Source organism: Camelus bactrianus, chromosome 17, assembly GCF_048773025.1.
Source record: "Camelus bactrianus isolate YW-2024 breed Bactrian camel chromosome 17, ASM4877302v1, whole genome shotgun sequence".
In the NCBI taxonomy this organism is placed as follows: domain Eukaryota; kingdom Metazoa; phylum Chordata; class Mammalia; order Artiodactyla; family Camelidae; genus Camelus; species Camelus bactrianus.
In genome coordinates, this window is record NC_133555.1 from 2,350,010 (window position 1) to 2,368,611 (window position 18,602).

Consider the following 18,602-nt stretch of genomic DNA (forward strand, 5'->3'; position numbering starts at 1 on the left):
GCCTCGGGGCCTTTGCACGGTGGTTCTACCTGCCTGGGGCAGCCTCAGCTCGGCCCTTCTCGGCAGACACCCCACCCAGGGGCCTGAGCCTGCGTGAGCCCCTCACGTTGAAGGGGCTCCTGGTCCCAGCCCTCCTTCACCTCCTCCGTGGTACTTCCCGCCCTCCCGTCCACCTGGTCTGCTGTGGGCCTGCTGGTTCCCTGTCCGCTCTGAGGGCAGGAGCCTCCCTGTCCCAGGGAGTCTGCATTCCAGAACCGGACATGTGCCTGGCACAGGGAGCGAGGGGTCCAGCAAACACAGGTTGACAGGTGAAGGAAAGAAGCCCGACCCCACTCTGAGAAGGGCCGGGGCCGGGGCCGGCCAGCAGGGCGTGTGCACGCCAGACCCCCCCCCCCCCAGAGGCCTTCCGAATCCTCCACATCCAGTCGTCTGGTCTTGAGGGTCTCAGGGTCTCAGGGTGGAGCACATCCCTGCTCTCAGGGACCCCAGTGACCTTCCCCTCTCCCCGCAGTGGTGTCAGAAACACAGCCGGTTACCCCCACACCGAGGAGAAGGCTGCGGCTGGTCACCTCCTGCGCTGACCACACACCTGCCCTCGGACAAGAACCCCATCTTAGCACCTCGTCACAGAGGAGAATGACGCAGGGAGGCGGCCAGTCTGGGACCGGAGAGGCTCACTTCCGCTGGGCGCTGCCCCAGCAGCTGAGATGCACAGGAGCCCTCCGGGTTCTGGGCCCCCGCGTGTCGAATGCAGACAGAGCGCCCAGGTGCAGGGAGAGCGTGGAGGTGGGGGCGTGGCTCCGGGCTGTGCCCCACCCCTCAAAGCCACTCACCACCTGCTTGTTCTGCTGCAGCAGCGGGCACGACAGGTCCAGCTGGGGGCTGGCATAGACGGGCGTGAGGGTCAGCCGGGACGGCGGGGCGCAGACGAACTTCACCACGGCGGGCTCCAGCGCGGGGAACGGGTTGGTGATGCTGGGCTTGTTCCCCACGGAGAGGGCGATGACCTGGCAGAGCAGAAGCCGCCGTCAGACACCCCGAGTCTGGGCCCCTGCTCCCCTGGGGCCCCCTCGGACTCAGTGTGCTCTTCTATAGAATGGGGACGATGGTGACATCCGGTCCCAAGGGGGTACAAGGATCCAGGGACACATGCAAGAGACCTTCCGACGGGGTCCCGGCACCCTCTGCAATCGCCCGCCAGGACTGCTGCCTGCTCCTGGACCCAGAGAAGAGGGGGTCTGCGGCGCCATGCGGCTTCCTAGGACCCGATGGAAACCCCAGGGCTGCATTAGCAGGCTGACAAGTCTGTGGGTTTGGAATGAGGAGTCCACACAGACTTGAATGAGGAGCAGGTCAGGGAGAGTGTGTCTGAGGGACTGAGGCCCCCGGGGAAGGACCAGCTGAGGCATACGTGGCGGGGCCGGCAAGGACGAGCTGGAGGCCCCGCCCTCACTCTGGCTCGTAGAGAAAGAGGCAGAGATGGACGCTCAAGGGGCGAGGAAAGACAGGGAGATTGTCTGCTTCCAGAGCCGGGACCTCAGCAGTCAAGCCTGGCCCTCATTTCTGGAGCAGCCCAGCTTAAGGCCTGTCTTCAGGGGGCCCCGGCCCCTTGGTGACGCCGACTTGTAGGCTGCAACAGTCCAGGCCAAAAGCCCCCTCCACTGACCACGAGGCAGGACGGCAGGCAGTTTCCTCGCTGAGCCCTGACGTCCCACAAGGCACACAGCGCATCCGGGTGGGGGGCCCTGGGCGACCCTGCTGGGCACCCAGCTCTCGTGGTCGGGGGGACACAGGTGGCTGAGCCGAGTCAGCGCTGAGGAACTTCTCTAACCTAAGTTTTGACTAAGTTTAGTCTTACTGTGGTATTATTTATTATTATGTAATTTACTTTTCTTACTCTTTAATCGCTTTTTTCCCAAACGAAGCCAGTGTGCAATGAGCCCCTCACGGGGCCCCTTCTCTGCTCACGGCAAGCCGAGCTCGGCGAGTCTGGCTTCGTAAGGGCGCCTGGGGGGGCGGGTGTCTGTTTCACCATCGACTGCTGCGTTTCGCACCGTTAAACACACAATGGCGTCCTTCACCCTCCAAGAGACAGGCTCTCTCCTGCCTTTCTTGATTCAGGCCGGCCTCCCCACTGCTTCTTGCCTCCTGGCACCCTCAGAACAGAGGGTTACCCCCCTACCACAGCCTGAAGAGCACGCAGCGCTGAGCCGGGGACAGCGGGCACAGGGGACCGGGGAGAGCTGCCGCCCGTGCAGCCCATCCAGCCCTGCGGGCTCCAGGTCACAGAGGCCCTGCGTTTGGTCCACCAAGGCTCCTAGCCTTTTTTGGTTTTCAGCATCAAAAAAAAAAAAAAAAAAAAAATCAAGATATTTCATACACCTGCAATTAATATACTATTGTAAATCAACTATAATTTAAGAAAATACTTCCAAAGAAAAACCGGGATTCTCAGTTTATCCTGAAACACCAAAAAGATCTGCCCAACCTGGGTCTGGAGTCTCACTCACTCACAAGACCACCTGGCCCTAGAGGCATCTGACTCTGTGACCCTGATCCCCACCCTCCCCGCCCTGACTTCACAGTGCGAAGTACAGACGCCTGGAAAGAGGGGAGGTCACCCCAGGTGTGGAAAGGGAGCCAGGACCGGTCAGCTCTACTGAGGTCCTGACATCTGCACCACACTCATCCCACCTGGTGTTCACTCAGTCATCCTGCTGCCCTGATCCTCAGTTTGCCTGTCTGTGCAATGGGTACAGCAGCTGCAGCTGCCTCTCAGGGCAAGGATTAGACAGAACGATGCTGCAGGGCATAGCAGGGACCTCAGGGAACATGATCTCCAGCCCTTCCTCTGGGCAAGGTGGGTCTGGGGGTGGCCGCCCTTGTACCTGCTCGCCCAAGACCTGGCAGGTCACCAGGATCCAGTGTTGCTGGTAATTCCGGGAGGCTGGGGGCCCAAAGAGAGCCAGACTGATGCTGTCCATGTCCTCGGAGGTGACGTTCCGGAAGAACTTGGAAGGCTCCAGGACCCACGGTCTGGGGCCTCCTTCAAAGAGCATCTCCTTTGAGGAGCCGAGAGTCACCAAGGCGACGGAGGAGGGGTCCACGGCCTGCGGGATCACAGGAAAGTCAGCGTCTCTATGGGAAGAGCGGGAAGGGAGGCTCCCCCAGGGCCATCGTCAAGATCCAAAGGCGAAAACAGAAAGAAAAGGACACTGTGAACTCATCTACCAAACAGAAACAGACTCACAGACATAGAAAACAATCTTACGGTGGGAAGGGATACAGTTGGGAGTTTGAGATTTACAAATGTTAGCCACTACATATAAAAATAGATTAAAAAAAGTTCCTTCTGTCTAGCACAGGGAACTATGTTCAATATCTTATAATAACCTTTAATGAAAAAGAATATGGGAACGAATATATGTGTGTATCTGCATGACTGGGACACTGTGCTGCACACCACAGACTGACACATTGTGACTGACGGTACTTCAACTGAAAAAAAAAAAAAGGTATCCGAATGCTCGGGAGGAATCTGTCCTGGCTCCAGTGTACCGCTGGGGAGGGCAGGGGGTTAACTGACCTGCCCGTTCTGTAAAACAATCTGGTAAAAGCCCTGAAAATACCCACAGCTCTTGAACCCGGGAACTGCCCGCCTGGACTCCAACCCGACGACAGGGCAGGAAGGAGAGGAGGAAGTCCACGCACAGAGAGACGTTCAGCACGTGGTTCATCACAGCAGGGCACCAGCAGAACAAGAGCCACGGCACGGGGCTGGTTAAGCACACGCGTATGTCTACTCAGCGGACCTTCTGCGGGGCCCCAAGACAGTGCTTCCAAAGAGCTGGGTACAAAAATGACCGTACAATTTGACCACAAACATTTGTTGCGAAAAGCATAAAACCATCATCCTAAAAAGAAACACACCGGACAGGGGAGGCCGAGGGCTGTGCTCGCGCTGGAGGACCTGGTGGCTCGTTTCCCTTATGCTGTCCTCCCCCGTGCTTCCAGGGACAACCTTCCTGCCCGCTCTGCTTCCAGCACCCAGAACAGCGCCCGGCACACAGCGGGTGAATCAAAGAGTGGATATTAGGAGTGGGTCTGTCGGGGCCTCACCCTTGCCCCGCGTGGATGGCGGCAGAGCTTGGGGTCGGAAGGAGAGGCTGGCAGCCCCGCCCAGCAGCGGCAGGAAGGAGAGCTCTTCCGGGGAGACACGGTTTGCTCCACGCGAGGAGACACATACACAGCGGGAGCTCCAAGAACGGCATCCCTCCGCGGGGTCCTGCCCTGCTCCCCGGACCCCCTGCCCAGGCCTGGCTCATCTCTCACTCCCGAGGGTCCCAGCGAGGTCACCACCAAGTCCTTACTCGTCACCTGCCTCCCTGTAAGTCCCTCTGCTCTAGGGTCCAAGAGCCAGAGGTCCCCTCCTGAACAGCTCTGAGCACGACCCCGCTGCACGGAACTACGCCGGGCGCCTGCTGCCCTCGGTTACCTGCCCCGGGTCGGGCTCTCCCCACCCGGCCTCGCCTCCTCTCCCCCTCATCCCTTTGTCAGACTACTCTGTCCCCAGGCCCTCGTCCCCCGGCCTACTCCTTCCAAGAAGCCCCCACGTCCTCCCTCAGCTGGTGATGCCCGGCCGGCCAGGGTGGGGGGGTCCTGCTCTGGTCCCTGCTTTCCTTGGTGTTAAGAAATGATTTGTTTGGGCGTCTGTCTCCCTGACTGGCCTGTGGGCTCATGAAAGGAAGGGTGTGTCTGTTCCTCCTGTACCCACAGTGCGATGAGAAATGAAAAATCCGTACAGAAAAAATTAAAATACTTTTAAAAGAGGGAATTACAGCTACACTGTGGCACTACTTCTCAGCCATCTGATTGGGAAAATCCAAAAGTCTGAGCGCACACACTGCTGGTGGGTCTGTAAAGAAACATGGCCTCCTTTATGAAATTAACTGGGTAACTTACTTTCTGGGACATGGAAGACATGCAGCCTAGTATCAGTTTCACCAGCACCGTGTAATGATTTGGTATTTGCATATACGGCGAGATGATCGCCACGGTCAGTCTAGTTCGCACCCGTCACCACACAATGCCACACTTTTTTTTTTCTTGGGATGAGACTGTTTAAGATCTACTCTCTTAGCAGCTTTCAAATACACCACGCAGTGTTACTGTCAAACGTGCTCTCACACCCTGCCAGGAAGACAGAAGAATGGTGCGGCCCCCAAGGGGGAGTCTGGCAACAGCTACTAAAATGACAGGCATACCATACCTGCCCTTGTCCAAACCAGACTCCTTCTAGGAAACGATGCTGAAGGCACACCTCCACAAATACACAAAAGAGAGGCAGAAAGCTACGAACTGCAGAGTTATCTTTAAGAACAAAAGCTTGGAAACAGCCCATATGCCCCTCAGCAGGGGGCTGGTTAGGTAAACTGCGGTCTGTCTGTAGAGTGGAATGGCCAACAAAGATCTTCCCGGGGGGGTAAGGAGAGATTCCCAGTTTATTTTCCTTACTTTCCAAGCAAAGAAGCAACGTGCACAACAGGAGACACTGCCTTTTGCGTAAGAGAGGAACGGGCAGGGCATAAGGACATACAATCATTCTTGGCAATTTTTGCAAAAAGAAACACTGAAAGGAGAATGCGGAAACTAATCAAAATAGTCATTGACAAGAGGCAGGGCAGGGATGTACCTCAAACATAGGTTTAATTTTGGAACCACATAAACAACTTAGATAAAATAAAGCTAAAAAAGAGCAAACCCTAAAACTGAGAAGGAAAGGAGACAAGTGATTCTGTGACAGGTCGGTGATCTCAATGCTGGGAGACCAACCCCACACCAGTCCCTCCTTGGGGTAATTCTTTCCTTAACCTCTCGTGATTCCCAGTGTCTTTCAGGCCAGGATTGCAAACACTTGTTAATCCAGGTACCAGTTCTGCCAGCTGGTGACGGCTGCAGGGGTGGGGACCTGGGGACCTGGGCTGAGTCACTGCTCAGCAACGAAGGGAGGCCGGTGGATGAGCGGTGTCTGCGGGGGCACAGACAGGACACGCAGCTGCTGCGCCCGCACCAGACCAGGGCAGCTTCCAATTCAGAACAGCTGGCGTCCTGGGCACGTGGAGGCTACTAGGAACACACATCCAGCAAGTCCTTGACGGCTTACCGCCCAGGACACGGACTATGTGACACTCACCTCCAGGCCTAGCTTCCCCTGGACCCCTGGAAGCTCTGAGTGCCCACGCTGCTCAGGGCGAGACGTCCCATCCCAGACCCCTCTGCAGCCAAGACCAGGACACCTGGGGATGTCGCGAGCCTGGGCTGAGCCAAAGCATCGTGGCCCAGCTGGCGCCAGCCTCCTCTCTGCTCCTCCTGGTCTGGTCCAACGTGTGTGACTGCCAAGGCTGCTGCGCTCACCCCCGCTGAACTGCTCATCAGAGCCCCGACCGTGCCCTCACCCCCGGGGGCAGCATCCTAGTCCCCCAGCTGCCAGGAGCCTGAAGCCCTTGCAGGTGCGAACTGATACCCGCTCAGCTCGGTCCTGCACCTGGGGCAGCGCCCGGCCAGCTGCCACCTCAACACGGAGGGGGAATCGCACCGAGTGACAGCTTTAAGATGCACGTGCCCTTGAGCATGGAGGTGGGTGGGGCAGGGTGACCCGTGGGGCTCAGGTGCTCTGGGCTGGGTGCTTACACTCAACCCCAGCAAAGGAACGACACCGCCTGTCAATGAATTCCGTCCTTTTGACTTTTTTCCACAATATGAACACTTTTCTGAATTTGCTGTCAGTTATCAACTCCCCGGTCATCCCTCCCTGAACACGTGTGTACACAGATGTACACACACACACACACACACACACACAATTCCAAGGAGCCCCCTCATAGACTCTATCTGCCCACATGCCCACCAAAGAAACCATCAAAAGGGCCCTTTTCCCGCACATGACAGGGCCTTCGACCCTTCCTCCCTGGACCTCCCTTCGCTCCTCAAGACAGCCGAGGCCTGCTCCTGCACTTTGCTCAGGCCTCGGTGCAAATGTCACCTCCTCAGGGAGGCCTTCTCGGAGCCTCTGCCCAAGGCAGGCCCTCCCATCACCTGTCACCTCCGTGCTGGGCTGGACCACTCTCCTCGCTACCCACCATGGCTTCCTGCGTGCGACAGTGCATCTGCATCTCTGTCCCGCAGCTGGAATAAAGCTGGCTGTCAGCTGCGGGACGCTAAGCAGGTTCACCTTGACCAGGCTGTCTCCCCATCCTGTAAAATGGGTACAGTGAGAGCCCCTGCCCCACAACGTCACCGTACAGATGCAAGGGGCCGTGAATGACAGCCCTGCACGCACATCTAGCCTGTGCTCGGTAAGTGACCCTCACGACCATCAGCTGTCACTACTGCCACCTGTCAGCCCCATTTTACAGCTGGAAGGCACGAGTCCCGGCGGGGGGGAAGCAATCATCGCAGTTTGCCCAGCTGGTGGGCCCGGGGCTGTTCCAACCCCAATTCATGTCTTATCGTCACAATGAGAAAAACTCTGCCATGGACAAGGCGGGTGGCCGTTAACTCGACCGGAGGACTTTTTCGCGACCAGCCCAGCGGGAGAGGTGGTGGGAAAGCACGGTGTGCGCTGACTACAGCTGGAGAGCTCTCGCTGATCACCTGCCTGCATAATTCTCTCCCCATTCAGCATGAAAGTGTCACGAGCCCCGTGCCAGGGCGGGAGGTTGGTAATCAGCACTAGTGAAGGGCACCCATGAATCGTCCGGGCTGCTCAGGGCTGTCAAAGCGCAGGTCCTGGAACAGGCCCAGCGCAGAGGAGGGTTCCTGCACCGCAGATGAGACTTCTCCTCTCGTCTCCTCTCGGGGCCTCTGTTTCCTGGTTTGCAACACGGGAGGGTGGGGCTGGTCACCTGCAGGCCCTTGGCGTGGGCAGTCTGCGATCTCGGAGATGCAATCCGTGTGCCTCAGCCCAGGATCAAGAGACGGAGACAGGGGTGGCAGTCGGAGGTGACGGCCCCCCATACCTGGCTGACCCGGAGGCTCCAGGTGCACAGCCCACGCTGACATCAAGGGAATGAAGGGGCCACGTGGGGACCCCAGACCAGGCACATAGGGCTCCCAAAGAGTAGCCTGCGGGTGAGAGGATGCGTCCAGATTGCCGCAGGAGGCCAGGCTGCAGAGCGACTGGGTGTTCAGTGCTCAGGGCGTGAGCTGAGCGGCAACACAGCCCCCGCTGCCTCCAGTCCAAGTACACAGAGGGGGTTACACGTAAGTCGGGGTGGGCCAAGGGGTACCCGGAAGATCTGGGGAGGGTCTTTCTTCTGCCAGTGGGGGGGCGTCCTTACTATGCGCTTCCAAGACACCCCCATTCACCTTCCGGGCCAGCGACAGGGGTCTCATGAGAGTGGCTGTCCTTCCTGACCTCACCAGCTGCCCACGGGCACAAGACTTTCCAGCTCCTAACCCAGAATTTCAAACTTCCTCAAACTGACCCAGGGAGTTCCCGAAGCTGCACTTCTCACCCCAGGTACACACACACTTCTAGCTTCCCCACCACCTAGCTACTGCCTCCACACCCTCCTACTTCTGCGTTCACCGGTGACCTGTGCCCGCAGGAGCCTTCGTCACCTCTGCTCTGCTCAGCACATTTGTCTGAGCATCTGCCTTCCTCGTGGACCGCAGCCTCCCGGGCACAGGGGGTGGGGTTTCCCCTAGATCTGTCTCGCCAGCCCAAGCCTCGTCCCAGCAAAGGGCCAGGGACTGTCTGCAGAGTGAGCTGATGGATGGACCAGCAAGCACAGGCAGCAGCAATAACTGTTAGCTGCCTTCCTAGTCTCCACACTCCCCTCTCCCTCAGAGAAACAACTTCCATTTTATTAGGGTGGTAAACTGCCCAGCTAAAATTATTTTCCAGTCTGCCTTATAGCTAGCTGTGGCCAATGGATTAAGTTCTGGCCATGAGGTACAGGTGGAAACTGCTCTTTTAAACTTTTGACAAGGCTATCACAGGCAACTAATTCAGCTGAGAGATGAGCGCTTTCCCCTTCTGGCTAAGTGGAATGCAGGTGTGATGGCTGGAGCCCCAGCAGCCACTCTGAGGCAACCCTGGGGATAAAATCCATATAATTCCATAGAAAGATGGAAGTCTGGGTCCCTGATGACTGTGAAGCTGCCACACTAGCCCTGTGTGAAAGAGAAATAAACTCTCTATTGATTAAGCCACTGTTATTTAGGGTTTTGTTCCTTGCAAATACACCTGATCTTAATTGATACCAAGGCAGAGAAAAGATGAAAGAAGAGACATCTTCTCTCTTTAACTATAATTTTTCTAGTCAGGAAGCCACCTTTACTGGCTTGCTGTCTGCTCTGCAGCAGGCACTACGCCAGGGCTAGGGGTTCAGAGATGAAAGATTCTAAAGTCACTGAGCTTGCTTCTAATGGGTGGGAAGGAGAAAACATATCCCAAACCAAGGGGACCATGGCTGTCCTCAAGACTGGTGCTGGGCTCAGGGACTGGCCCAGCCTGAGAGGCCTGCCCCCGCAGGAGGGGCAAGCCCCCACTCTCTGGGCCTCCTGTGGGAGGCTGTGTGGCACCGCCTTGGAGGAAGGCGCTCACATTAACAACTAACCCACTGCCTCCCAGGCACATTCTAAGCCCGTGTGGCTGAGCTGAGCTAATCCTCACCACAATCCCATGAGGTATGTGCTGTGATAGCCCCATTTTACAGGCAGGGAAACTGAGGCCCAGAGAAATCAAATCAGCCAAAGTCGCAGAGTTGGAGTCAAACTCGGGAATCGGTGTCAAAGCAAAGGCAGTGTGCTCTGAGGGGACACACTAAGTGCTTTCCACACCATGCACGTGGGGCACCCGGACACTGGTGGTGACCTGACGTCAGGTGAGTGGCAGATCCAGAACCGACCCAGGGCCCTGAGGCCCCAGGATCTGCACCACATGTCAGGGCTGCCGCCCCCACCCCAGGGTTCTGTGGAGACCCTGCAGGGTGACTCCAGCGTGGACCAGGAACCTGGCTCTGTCCTGATCCCTGTGGACATCATTTCATCCACGTGGATGTCAGCGCTCACCGTCAGCCACTGGGGAGGCTCTGCTCCTCTCACTGCCCAATTTCAGCTTGAAACTCACGGGAGAAGCTGGTCCAAAGCTATTCTGAACAACTGATGTTTTAACACCAATTCACCAGAGCACGTGAATAACTCACATCAGGGGTGCAGGGGCAGGCAGGGGCCCAGGGCTCACCTTGAGGGGCAGGTAGGCGGCCACGGTGATGCGGGCGCTCAGGTGGATGTGGTCGTGTTTGTAGCTCACGAGGACGGCAGTGTAGCCCTGGGCCTCCGCCTTCACCTTGACTCCGCTGCAGTGCTCAGACCCCGGCCGCAGCCGCCCTGCAAAAGAAGAACCACGTGGTCACCGGGAACTTGCTTCGGCAGGGAAAGATGGGACAGGCAGACAGCCCCTCTTTCTTTCTGGGCTTGGAACGAAATCTAGTGTGTTTAAACTTACAAGTTCTAAGTATAATTCCTGCACGAAAAAGCGCACATCATAAGCACACGATTCACAATGTTCCTGCCCCCTCCCCCACAAAACACACTTTGTATCCAGGAATGGGAGCGAGACACAGTACGACTCGCACCCCTGCAATCTCCCACGGCCCCTTCCAGGCACGAGCCACTCCCAGGAGAAAAGCACTGTGCACTGACTTCTGACGGCACAGCCTGACTTTGCTGGCCGTGTATCCACACAAAGGGAGTCGCTGAGCGAGAACCCTTCGTACCTGCCCCCTTCACCTCGACACTGGCACTGAGACCCCGCCATGTGTTTGGCACGTGGCAGACCTTCCATCCACACTTGTGTGACGTCCGCCGTGAGCAGGTGTGCGCCTTTCTCTGGGGACATGTTTCAGCACTCGGGTCGGGTGCGCCCCGAGGAGGGGAGTGTGGACAGGGACGTGTGCACGCTTGGCGTCCGCCACTACCACCGATCTCTCCCAACACGCTGCTACCAGTGGCTGCGGAATATCCCTGCTGATACTGGGTATTTTCCATCCCTTATTAATTTTTTTTTAATCTGGTAAAATACACATTAACATAACATTTGACCACAGTGACAATCTTTCCAGTTCAGTGTCATTAAGTCCCTCCACACTTGTGCAAGCATCCCCACTGTCTGTCTCCAGAACATCCTTCATCTTGCAAAACTGAAACTCTGAACTCACTCAACACAACTCCCCATGCCCCGCTCTTTCCACCACCTCAATTCTCTATGAATTAATGCTGCTAGGAACATGGATGTGCAAATATTTCATCAAGATCCTGCCTCGTCATCTGTGGTATGTGCCCAGAAATAGCTGGACCACACGGTAAAGCCCGTTTAATTTTCTGACGGACCTCCATTCTGTCTTCCTCAGCGGCCGCACCGTTTACATTCCCACGGTCGGCGCACCAGGGTTCTGGCATCTCCACGTCCTCTCCAATCCTGCTCTTCTCTTTTTGAGAGGAGCCGTCCTAATGGGTGTCAGGGTGCTGGCTCCCTGGGGTCTTGACTTAAAGTTACACAGTGAGTGGAGACGCTGAGCGGCTTCTCATAGACTGGTTGGCCACTTGTACATCATCCTTGGAGCCATGTCTGTTCAAGTCTTTCGTCCATTTGTTCACTCGGTTGTTTGTTTTATTGCCGTCCACTTGCAGGAGTTCTTGATGTAGTCTGGATGTTAACCCCTTATCAGACATACAATATGCAAACATTTTCTCCATTCCATAGAATGCCTTTTATTTTTAAGACTTCATTTAAAAAAATTTTTTTTTATTGAGGTACAGTCAGTTTACAATGTTGTGCCAATTTCTGGTGCACAGCACAGTGCTTCAGTCATACATGAACATACATACATTCTTTTTCATATTCTTTTTCACTGTGAGCTACTGTAAGATATTGAATATATTTCCCTGTGCTACACAGTATAAACTTGTTTACCTGTTTTATAAATACCAGTCAGTATCTGCAAATCTCGAACTCCCAACTCATCCCTTCCCACCCCTTCCCTTCTGCCAACCACAAGTCTATGTTCTATGTCTGTGGGTCTGTTTCTGTTTATATATAAGTTCATTTGCCTTTTTTTTTTTTTTAAGATTCCATATATGAGTGATAGATAGTATTTTTCTTTCTTTTTCTGGCTTACTTCACTTAGACTGACCATCTTCAGGTCCATCCATGTTGCTGCAAATGGCGTTATTTTATCATTTTTAATGGCTGAGTAGTATTCCATTGTATAAATATACCACATCTTCTTTATCCAGTCATCTGTCGATGGATATTTAGGTTGTTTCTATATCTTGGCTATTGTAAATAGTGCTGCTATAAACACTGGGGTGCAGGTATAAGATTTTATTTTTTTAGAGCAGTTTTAGGTTCACAGCAAAATTAAGAGGAAGGCACAGAGATTTCCTTTGTACTCCCTGCCCACATAGTTTGTAGCCTCTTCTGTTATCAACATGCCCCCCCCCCCAGTGGTACTTGTTACAACTGATGCTCCGACATCAACACACTGTAATCACTGAAAGCCTGGGGCGACAGAAGGCTCTGGGTCAGGGTCACACAGCCAGCTCTGTACTCCAGCCCACCCCGTGCCCCCTGGGATCCTGGGCAGCAGCAGCCTCAGTCTCCTCGTCTGACACATGGCCCAGTCACAGCCCCTCCCATGGTGGGTGTGATGTCCAGTGAGATCACACACCAAGTGCATAAACCAAGTGCCACCGACACCGTCACTACTGACACCCCCCAGCCATGTGCAGGGGTGCGGAAGAGAAAAGACCAACATGCCTGGCTTCGCGTTCTGGGTGGGAGGACCTCACAGTCACAGGGGTTGCCATCCTGTCACTCATCAAAGCCCTACCAACACTACACACAGAGCACCCACTGCATTCAGGGCACTGCAGTGAGCACCGTGACACGTGACCCTATTTAGGATGACACCCATTTTAGAGACATGGAAACTGAGGCTCAGAAAGCCCCGTGACACGGCGGGGTCACAGGGCAGTAAGGTTCAGGCCAGACCACTGCTGATGGTGGACAAGGGGACAAGTGACATTTCTCATGTTATGACCCCGCTGCTGCCCCAAGCTCTCTATGGAGGAATCTGGGGGGCACACACTAAGAACCCAGCCCCGACGCCCCCTCTACCCCTCGACTGCTGGCTTTACCTGGGAGCGGCTGAAACACGCCCTGGTTTTCCACCTCAACCGTCAAGTCGAAGTGGGAGCAGTCGCTCAGGGTGACCACCTCGTCAGCCCCACCAGGCATGAGGCCGTTGATCCGCAGTGGCAGCTCCAGGGTCTGGTCCACCCGGGCCTCCACTGGGCATGGTGCGAACTCCATGCTGCTGGGCTCAATCACGTACACCTGCAGGATGGGGCGCAGATATCAGGCTCTGCGGGACAGGAGGAGACTGCTGTGTGGATTTCCTGAGAGGTGCTGTGTGCTGGGCACCAAGGAGTGTCTGAGAGAAGCCCTAGCTTGGGGGACGTGACAGTGTGTGCCGGGGTCCCGGGTGACGTTCAGGGACAGAGCCATTGAGGAAGACCTCTCTGAGAAGGTGATATAGAAGCTCAGACCTGGGAGCCACATCAGAGGCAGCCAGACAAAAGTCTGGGGAGAAAGCATTCTGGGAAGAAGAGACGGTCCGTGCAAAGGTCCTGAGGCATGTACATACAGCTCAGCACGTTGGACACAAATGTGTATGAGGTGCACAACAGGTAACATTTAAACAAAACGAAACTTCCCACACTCCAAGTTCCACTCTAGGAACACTGCTAACTCATCCAATCCTCTTGGCCTCCTTGTTAAGAAGGTTCTGTCACCAACCTCTTTACCTAAAGGGACCCTGGCACGGGAGGTTAAGAACTTGCATGGCTGGAGCGCGGCGGAGACTGGACCAGGCAGGTCGGCTCCGGAAGCCAGGCTCTGACCATCACACACACCGCCTCTCGGGCTTTGGGCCGAGCAACTGGCGAAAGGGGCACATTTACTGAGATGAGGAAGTTTGGGGGGGGAGGGGGCAAGCGGGTCACAGTTTATCCGAATATTTGACAATTACACTGCAGCTCAGGTGTCTGTTACAGCCTTCCTTCCATGGGAATGAGACAGATTTTTAGGTGGGCGTGTGTGGACTGAAACAAAAAGACCATAGTGGCCCGTCCATCTACGCCCCAGATAGTGTAGGAGAAGGCTGGGACTGGACACACTATGTCTGGAGCTTCGATTTCTGCCCTAAATGAAGTAAAAAAAGGGGTTGAGATCAGGGTCAGGTTGTTGGGAAAGAGCCAGGTCAGGAGGCCACCAGGTGGGGCTGCCAGAGGCTGACCGCAGGTGACCACTCCACCTTCGGCCTTTGCTAAGTCCTGCAACACTCGGGGCCGAATGACAGGTGCAGCCCCTGAGCAGGAAGGAGCCAGAAGGAAGGACTCGGGCCGGTCTCCTGGAGTCTGGGTGTGAAGGTACAGCCCAACACTCAGCGGCCCATCCGACCTGGCGATGCCCACCTCGGGTCGGAGGAATCTTCCAGAAAGGCTCCTTGATTACCTCGTGTTTCTGCATTCTCTGTCTCCCGGAAACCCCAGCTCAGTGGGCCCTGGCCCCTCTGGTCCCACCTCCTGTCTAGTGTGGGATGTCACGGCCACCTCCCTGATCTGGCCATGAGCTAGGACAGGGCTAGGCCTGACGCCCGATCCCTCGCCCACCACTGACCCCAAGTCCAAGGCCGAGGATGACAGGATGTTTCTGAATTAAGCCTGAGGCTGGCTAGGACAGGCGGCTGCTGACCGCTACCCCGAGCCTCCCCACGGCTGCCCGGGCCCCAGGCCTCACCTTCATCTCCCCGAAGTGTAGTGGGTTCTGCACGTCGTGTGCCTGGATCACACTGAGGCCAGTGTCACTGCCTGTGGTCATCACACCCTTGACTGTGACCGTGGCAACCATGTGGCTCGAGGAAGACCAGCTGAAGTTCCCGCTCCCGCCGTGGGCCTGGGGGGGAATCATCATGGGGTCAGCCCCCCGCCTGGTCTGTCACCCACCCTCTCTCTCCCACAGACGGTCAGCATCCTGCCACCACGTGGGGAAATGTGGCGTCAGCCAGCGTCCGGCGGGCAGCTGCCTCAACACCCCACTGTCTCCAGTGTCTCTTTCTGGTCCTCACCTTCTGGGGACCTTGTGGCTGACGTACGCATACACACGTGCCCATGACAGGGGCCCCAGAACCCAGGAGCACCTGCCAAGCTCAGGCTGGAGCTGGACGACCCCCGCCGCAGAGCCAGGCGCAGGATGGGGCTGCGCTGCCCGCTCCTGGCACAGACCCCTGCCCACTCCGAGTGTCTGCCATGAAGCAAAGGACAGCCTGGTGGCCTCCCAGATCTGGGGCCACCACCCCATGACCCTAGGGAGGCCGGGAAGGCAACATCCCTGAGTGAAGGGGCAGCGGGTCTCAGGGCACACACCGGACACCTGTCGTGCCGCCCGGACAGTCAGCAGGGACCGATGGGACCGGGCGGGTCACACGGGCTCCAGCCCAGACGGGCACCAGCCCTGCCAACTGACGCCAGGTGGGCATGTGACCATCAAAGACCAAGAACACCTGGTAAATGACAAAGCTCGGAACATCGTCCCTCGAACTTCAAATTTCTCTCTGAAGATACTCACACTGCTTTCGGAAAACAATAATTTTTTACAAAAACAAAAGTGTGTGGAGTTCGATCCGTGTTCCAGCCTTTCTTTATCGTGCTTTTACTCCTCAGGGTTTGTCCTAATTACCAAGACACAGCGCTGAGATGGACACCTCAGAAAATACAGAGAGCATAAAAACTCTGATTCTAAATTCTCTCCCAACCACAGGAAGGTAATACGAACAGAGACAGAATGCATGAAAAGCCCCAACCCCACAGAAGCCCCCGAAGGAATGAGCCCAGGTGGGGGTCTCCCAGCTACCTTGACTGTATACTGATAGGCGCCCGTCTTTGGTTGCCACGGGAACGTCAAGATGCTGGGATAGAGGGTGATGGGAATGTGAATTTCAACCTCCTGCTGGTTCCATACAGGCACTCGTAGCATGTGGACCCCTCCATCCTGCAACACGATACCATGACAATCAGGTCGACACTTAAGCAGACCCTCGCTCCTCCCTGGGGATCAGGTCCCAAGGGTAGACTTTGAAATCGCGGGGAGGGGGTGGGTAGGAAGATGCAGGTACTCGGTAGCCTTTTCAGTCTCCATGAGATGGCGTAACGTGGCGCTGTACCAGCCACCCCAGTAAGCACTGCTCGTCTGCACCCTCACAGACCCCCGACGTGTGCACGTGGTCACCCCTACTTCATAGATGAGGAGACTGAGGCATGGGGATGAAAGCAACTTGCCCAAAGTCCTCAGAGCGCAAGTGGCAACTTTGGCAGGACTCGCTGCTTGGCCCACAGGCCATTTCCGCCTCTGACGGGTCTGGGAGGGGTGTGTGTGCGGCAGAAGATTAGAACACCCACACCGAGCTTCCCAGCAGTAGAATCTGCTCCCACTGAAACTGACTGGCCTTGTAAACGTGGGGGAAATTTAAAACCTTTGAAGGACCGAGCAGCCAAAACAGCCCAAGGGATGCTCATGGGTCCCAGTCGGTGCACAGCTGGTCACACGGGCCCAATACTGATTCCCCAACAAGGGTTTCTAGCCCCAACCCCAGAGGCACAGGCTCACGTCTCCAGGAACCAGCAAAGGGCGGAGAAGGAGGGGCTGTGGCCCAGCACTGGGACAGGGACAGGCCAAAGCCCCTGCCCCCAAACAGCACCATGAGCCTAGAGCAGGAGGGACCCCCTCGGCACCCAGGAGAGCATCGCAAGCTTGGGATCCCGACCCCTGGGGCTCACGTCCAGCCTGGGTTGACATTTCTGCCCACAGAGGTCCCAGGATTGGGCGGGGAGGGGACGTGCCAACTTGCCTGGTCCACCACGGAGGTGAGGGCCGCCTCAATGGCCGTCTGGCCCCTCTTGACTGCCCTGACGTGATGGTATGACCCGTTCTGGGAAGAAGTCAGCACCTCAAAGAACTCTGGAGGAAGCACAGTTTCGATGCGGATGTTCTGGAAGGAAAGGCAGGACGTGTGAGAGGAGCTTCCTGGCCGACTGGGGGACGTCACAGCACAGGAAGGAGCCTGTGCGACCCCAAAACAGCAGCCAGGCCAGGCCAAGCGGGAGGCGCCAAACTGGATGGAGCCCTGGGCCTGAGCTCCGACCCCTCCCAGGCCGCCCTCCCTGTGTGAACCCATGACCTGGCGCTCTTGTCGAGCCACCGGGCTGGGGCTCAGGGGCTCGAAGCTGCAGTCAGGTTTCTCAGACCCTGAGGTCCCAACAAGGAAACGGCCAAACACAAAATATGGACATCAAAATCCTTAGAGCTATTTTATCTCCCAAACGGTGATAGACCAAGTATTTTTTCTCAGTAACAGAAGGAGAGCAAGGCCTTCCATGCAGAAGCCAGAGGGGAGCCTTGCCTCCCCCTCAGAACCCCGGGCCCCACGAGCAAGGTGGCCGGCATCCCAGCTGGCGGACCCCACCTCCCCCATCCCCACCTCCGTGAACCTGGCTGCCCGCCGCCCCTCTCCCTGCTCCAGCCGCGTAGGGAGTGGGGCCTTGGTGTGCAGGATCCCAATATGCTCAACGTCCATCAGTGTCTCTTGTGGAACCAGCAGCGCCTCCAGGAAGCACCCAACAGCCTGCCTGTTCGGCGCCCCTCTTGCTTTGGGGGCTGCTCCCCGGGACCCCCCCCCACTTCACAAACCCCACCGGCCCGGGTGGGATGGGCACTCACATCTGACAGGTAGACCTTGTTGCCGGTTCTGTCAAGCACCTCGACGGTAATTTCATACAGGCGGCCAGTCTCGAGCACCCACCGGTCACCGGGGTGGACTGTGAACCCTACAAAACAGGAGGGCACAGAGCCTCAGCACTGGGGCTGCAGGGGCAGCGGACGGAGAGGACGGGGCCCTCCACGCACCTGCCCTCCCCTGGGGAGGGGCCAGCAGCTCTTGACGGTGAGATGGAATGTCCGCATCGTCCCTGAGCCCTCAGCGCCCGAGCTGACCTCAGATCCCCCAGGACCAACCCTGAGCATGTGCCCATGACTGCTCCAGGGCTCATTCAAACTTGACCCTGTCCACGGTGGGTCTAGCTCTGACCCTCAGCGAGTCTACGCCCTGAACCCACAGTAGGTCTACCCTCTGAATCCATAGTTGGTCTGTGTTCTGAATCCACAGTGAGTCTACACTCCGGATTCATAGTAGATCTCCGTCCTGAATCTGCAGGGTCTGCAGTCTGAATGCACAGCAGGTGTGCGCTTGAAGCACTCCCTCCCTGTGAGCCGGGCCTGCCCTCCCGGGCCTCTGGCTCTGGCCCCTGCAATGCTGTGTGCTTCTTGCCCCCACGCTGCTACCCAAGCTGTCCCCTCCGCCCTCCACCTGCCTGACCTCCGTCTACCCTCTGCTTGTTCCGTGCACTGGCGGGGGGAGGGCTGGGGAGCAGCCCCCGCAAGGGTGGAGGTGGGGGTGCCACTGGCCCGGGCCTCCCTG

The 18,602-nt window shown here is 56.8% G+C and overlaps 1 protein-coding gene across 4 annotated transcripts in view; it reads right to left on the reverse strand.

Annotated features, from left to right (window-relative positions):
* The window catches only part of NUP210 (nucleoporin 210), an 89,183-nt gene that overhangs the window by 37,430 nt on the left and 33,151 nt on the right, over positions 1–18,602 (reverse strand). For all 4 annotated transcript variants that reach the window (XM_074344245.1, XM_074344244.1, XM_074344247.1 and 1 more), the window contains 8 exons: positions 17,846–17,952; positions 16,977–17,117; positions 15,983–16,120; positions 14,870–15,025; positions 13,207–13,405; positions 10,250–10,395; positions 2,889–3,110; positions 834–1,007 (listed from right to left, as the gene is read on the reverse strand). In XM_074344245.1, coding sequence (XP_074200346.1) covers positions 834–1,007; positions 2,889–3,110; positions 10,250–10,395; positions 13,207–13,405; positions 14,870–15,025; positions 15,983–16,120; positions 16,977–17,117; positions 17,846–17,952 — 1,283 coding nt within the window. The remainder of the gene's footprint in view (positions 1–833; positions 1,008–2,888; positions 3,111–10,249; positions 10,396–13,206; positions 13,406–14,869; positions 15,026–15,982; positions 16,121–16,976; positions 17,118–17,845; positions 17,953–18,602) is intronic.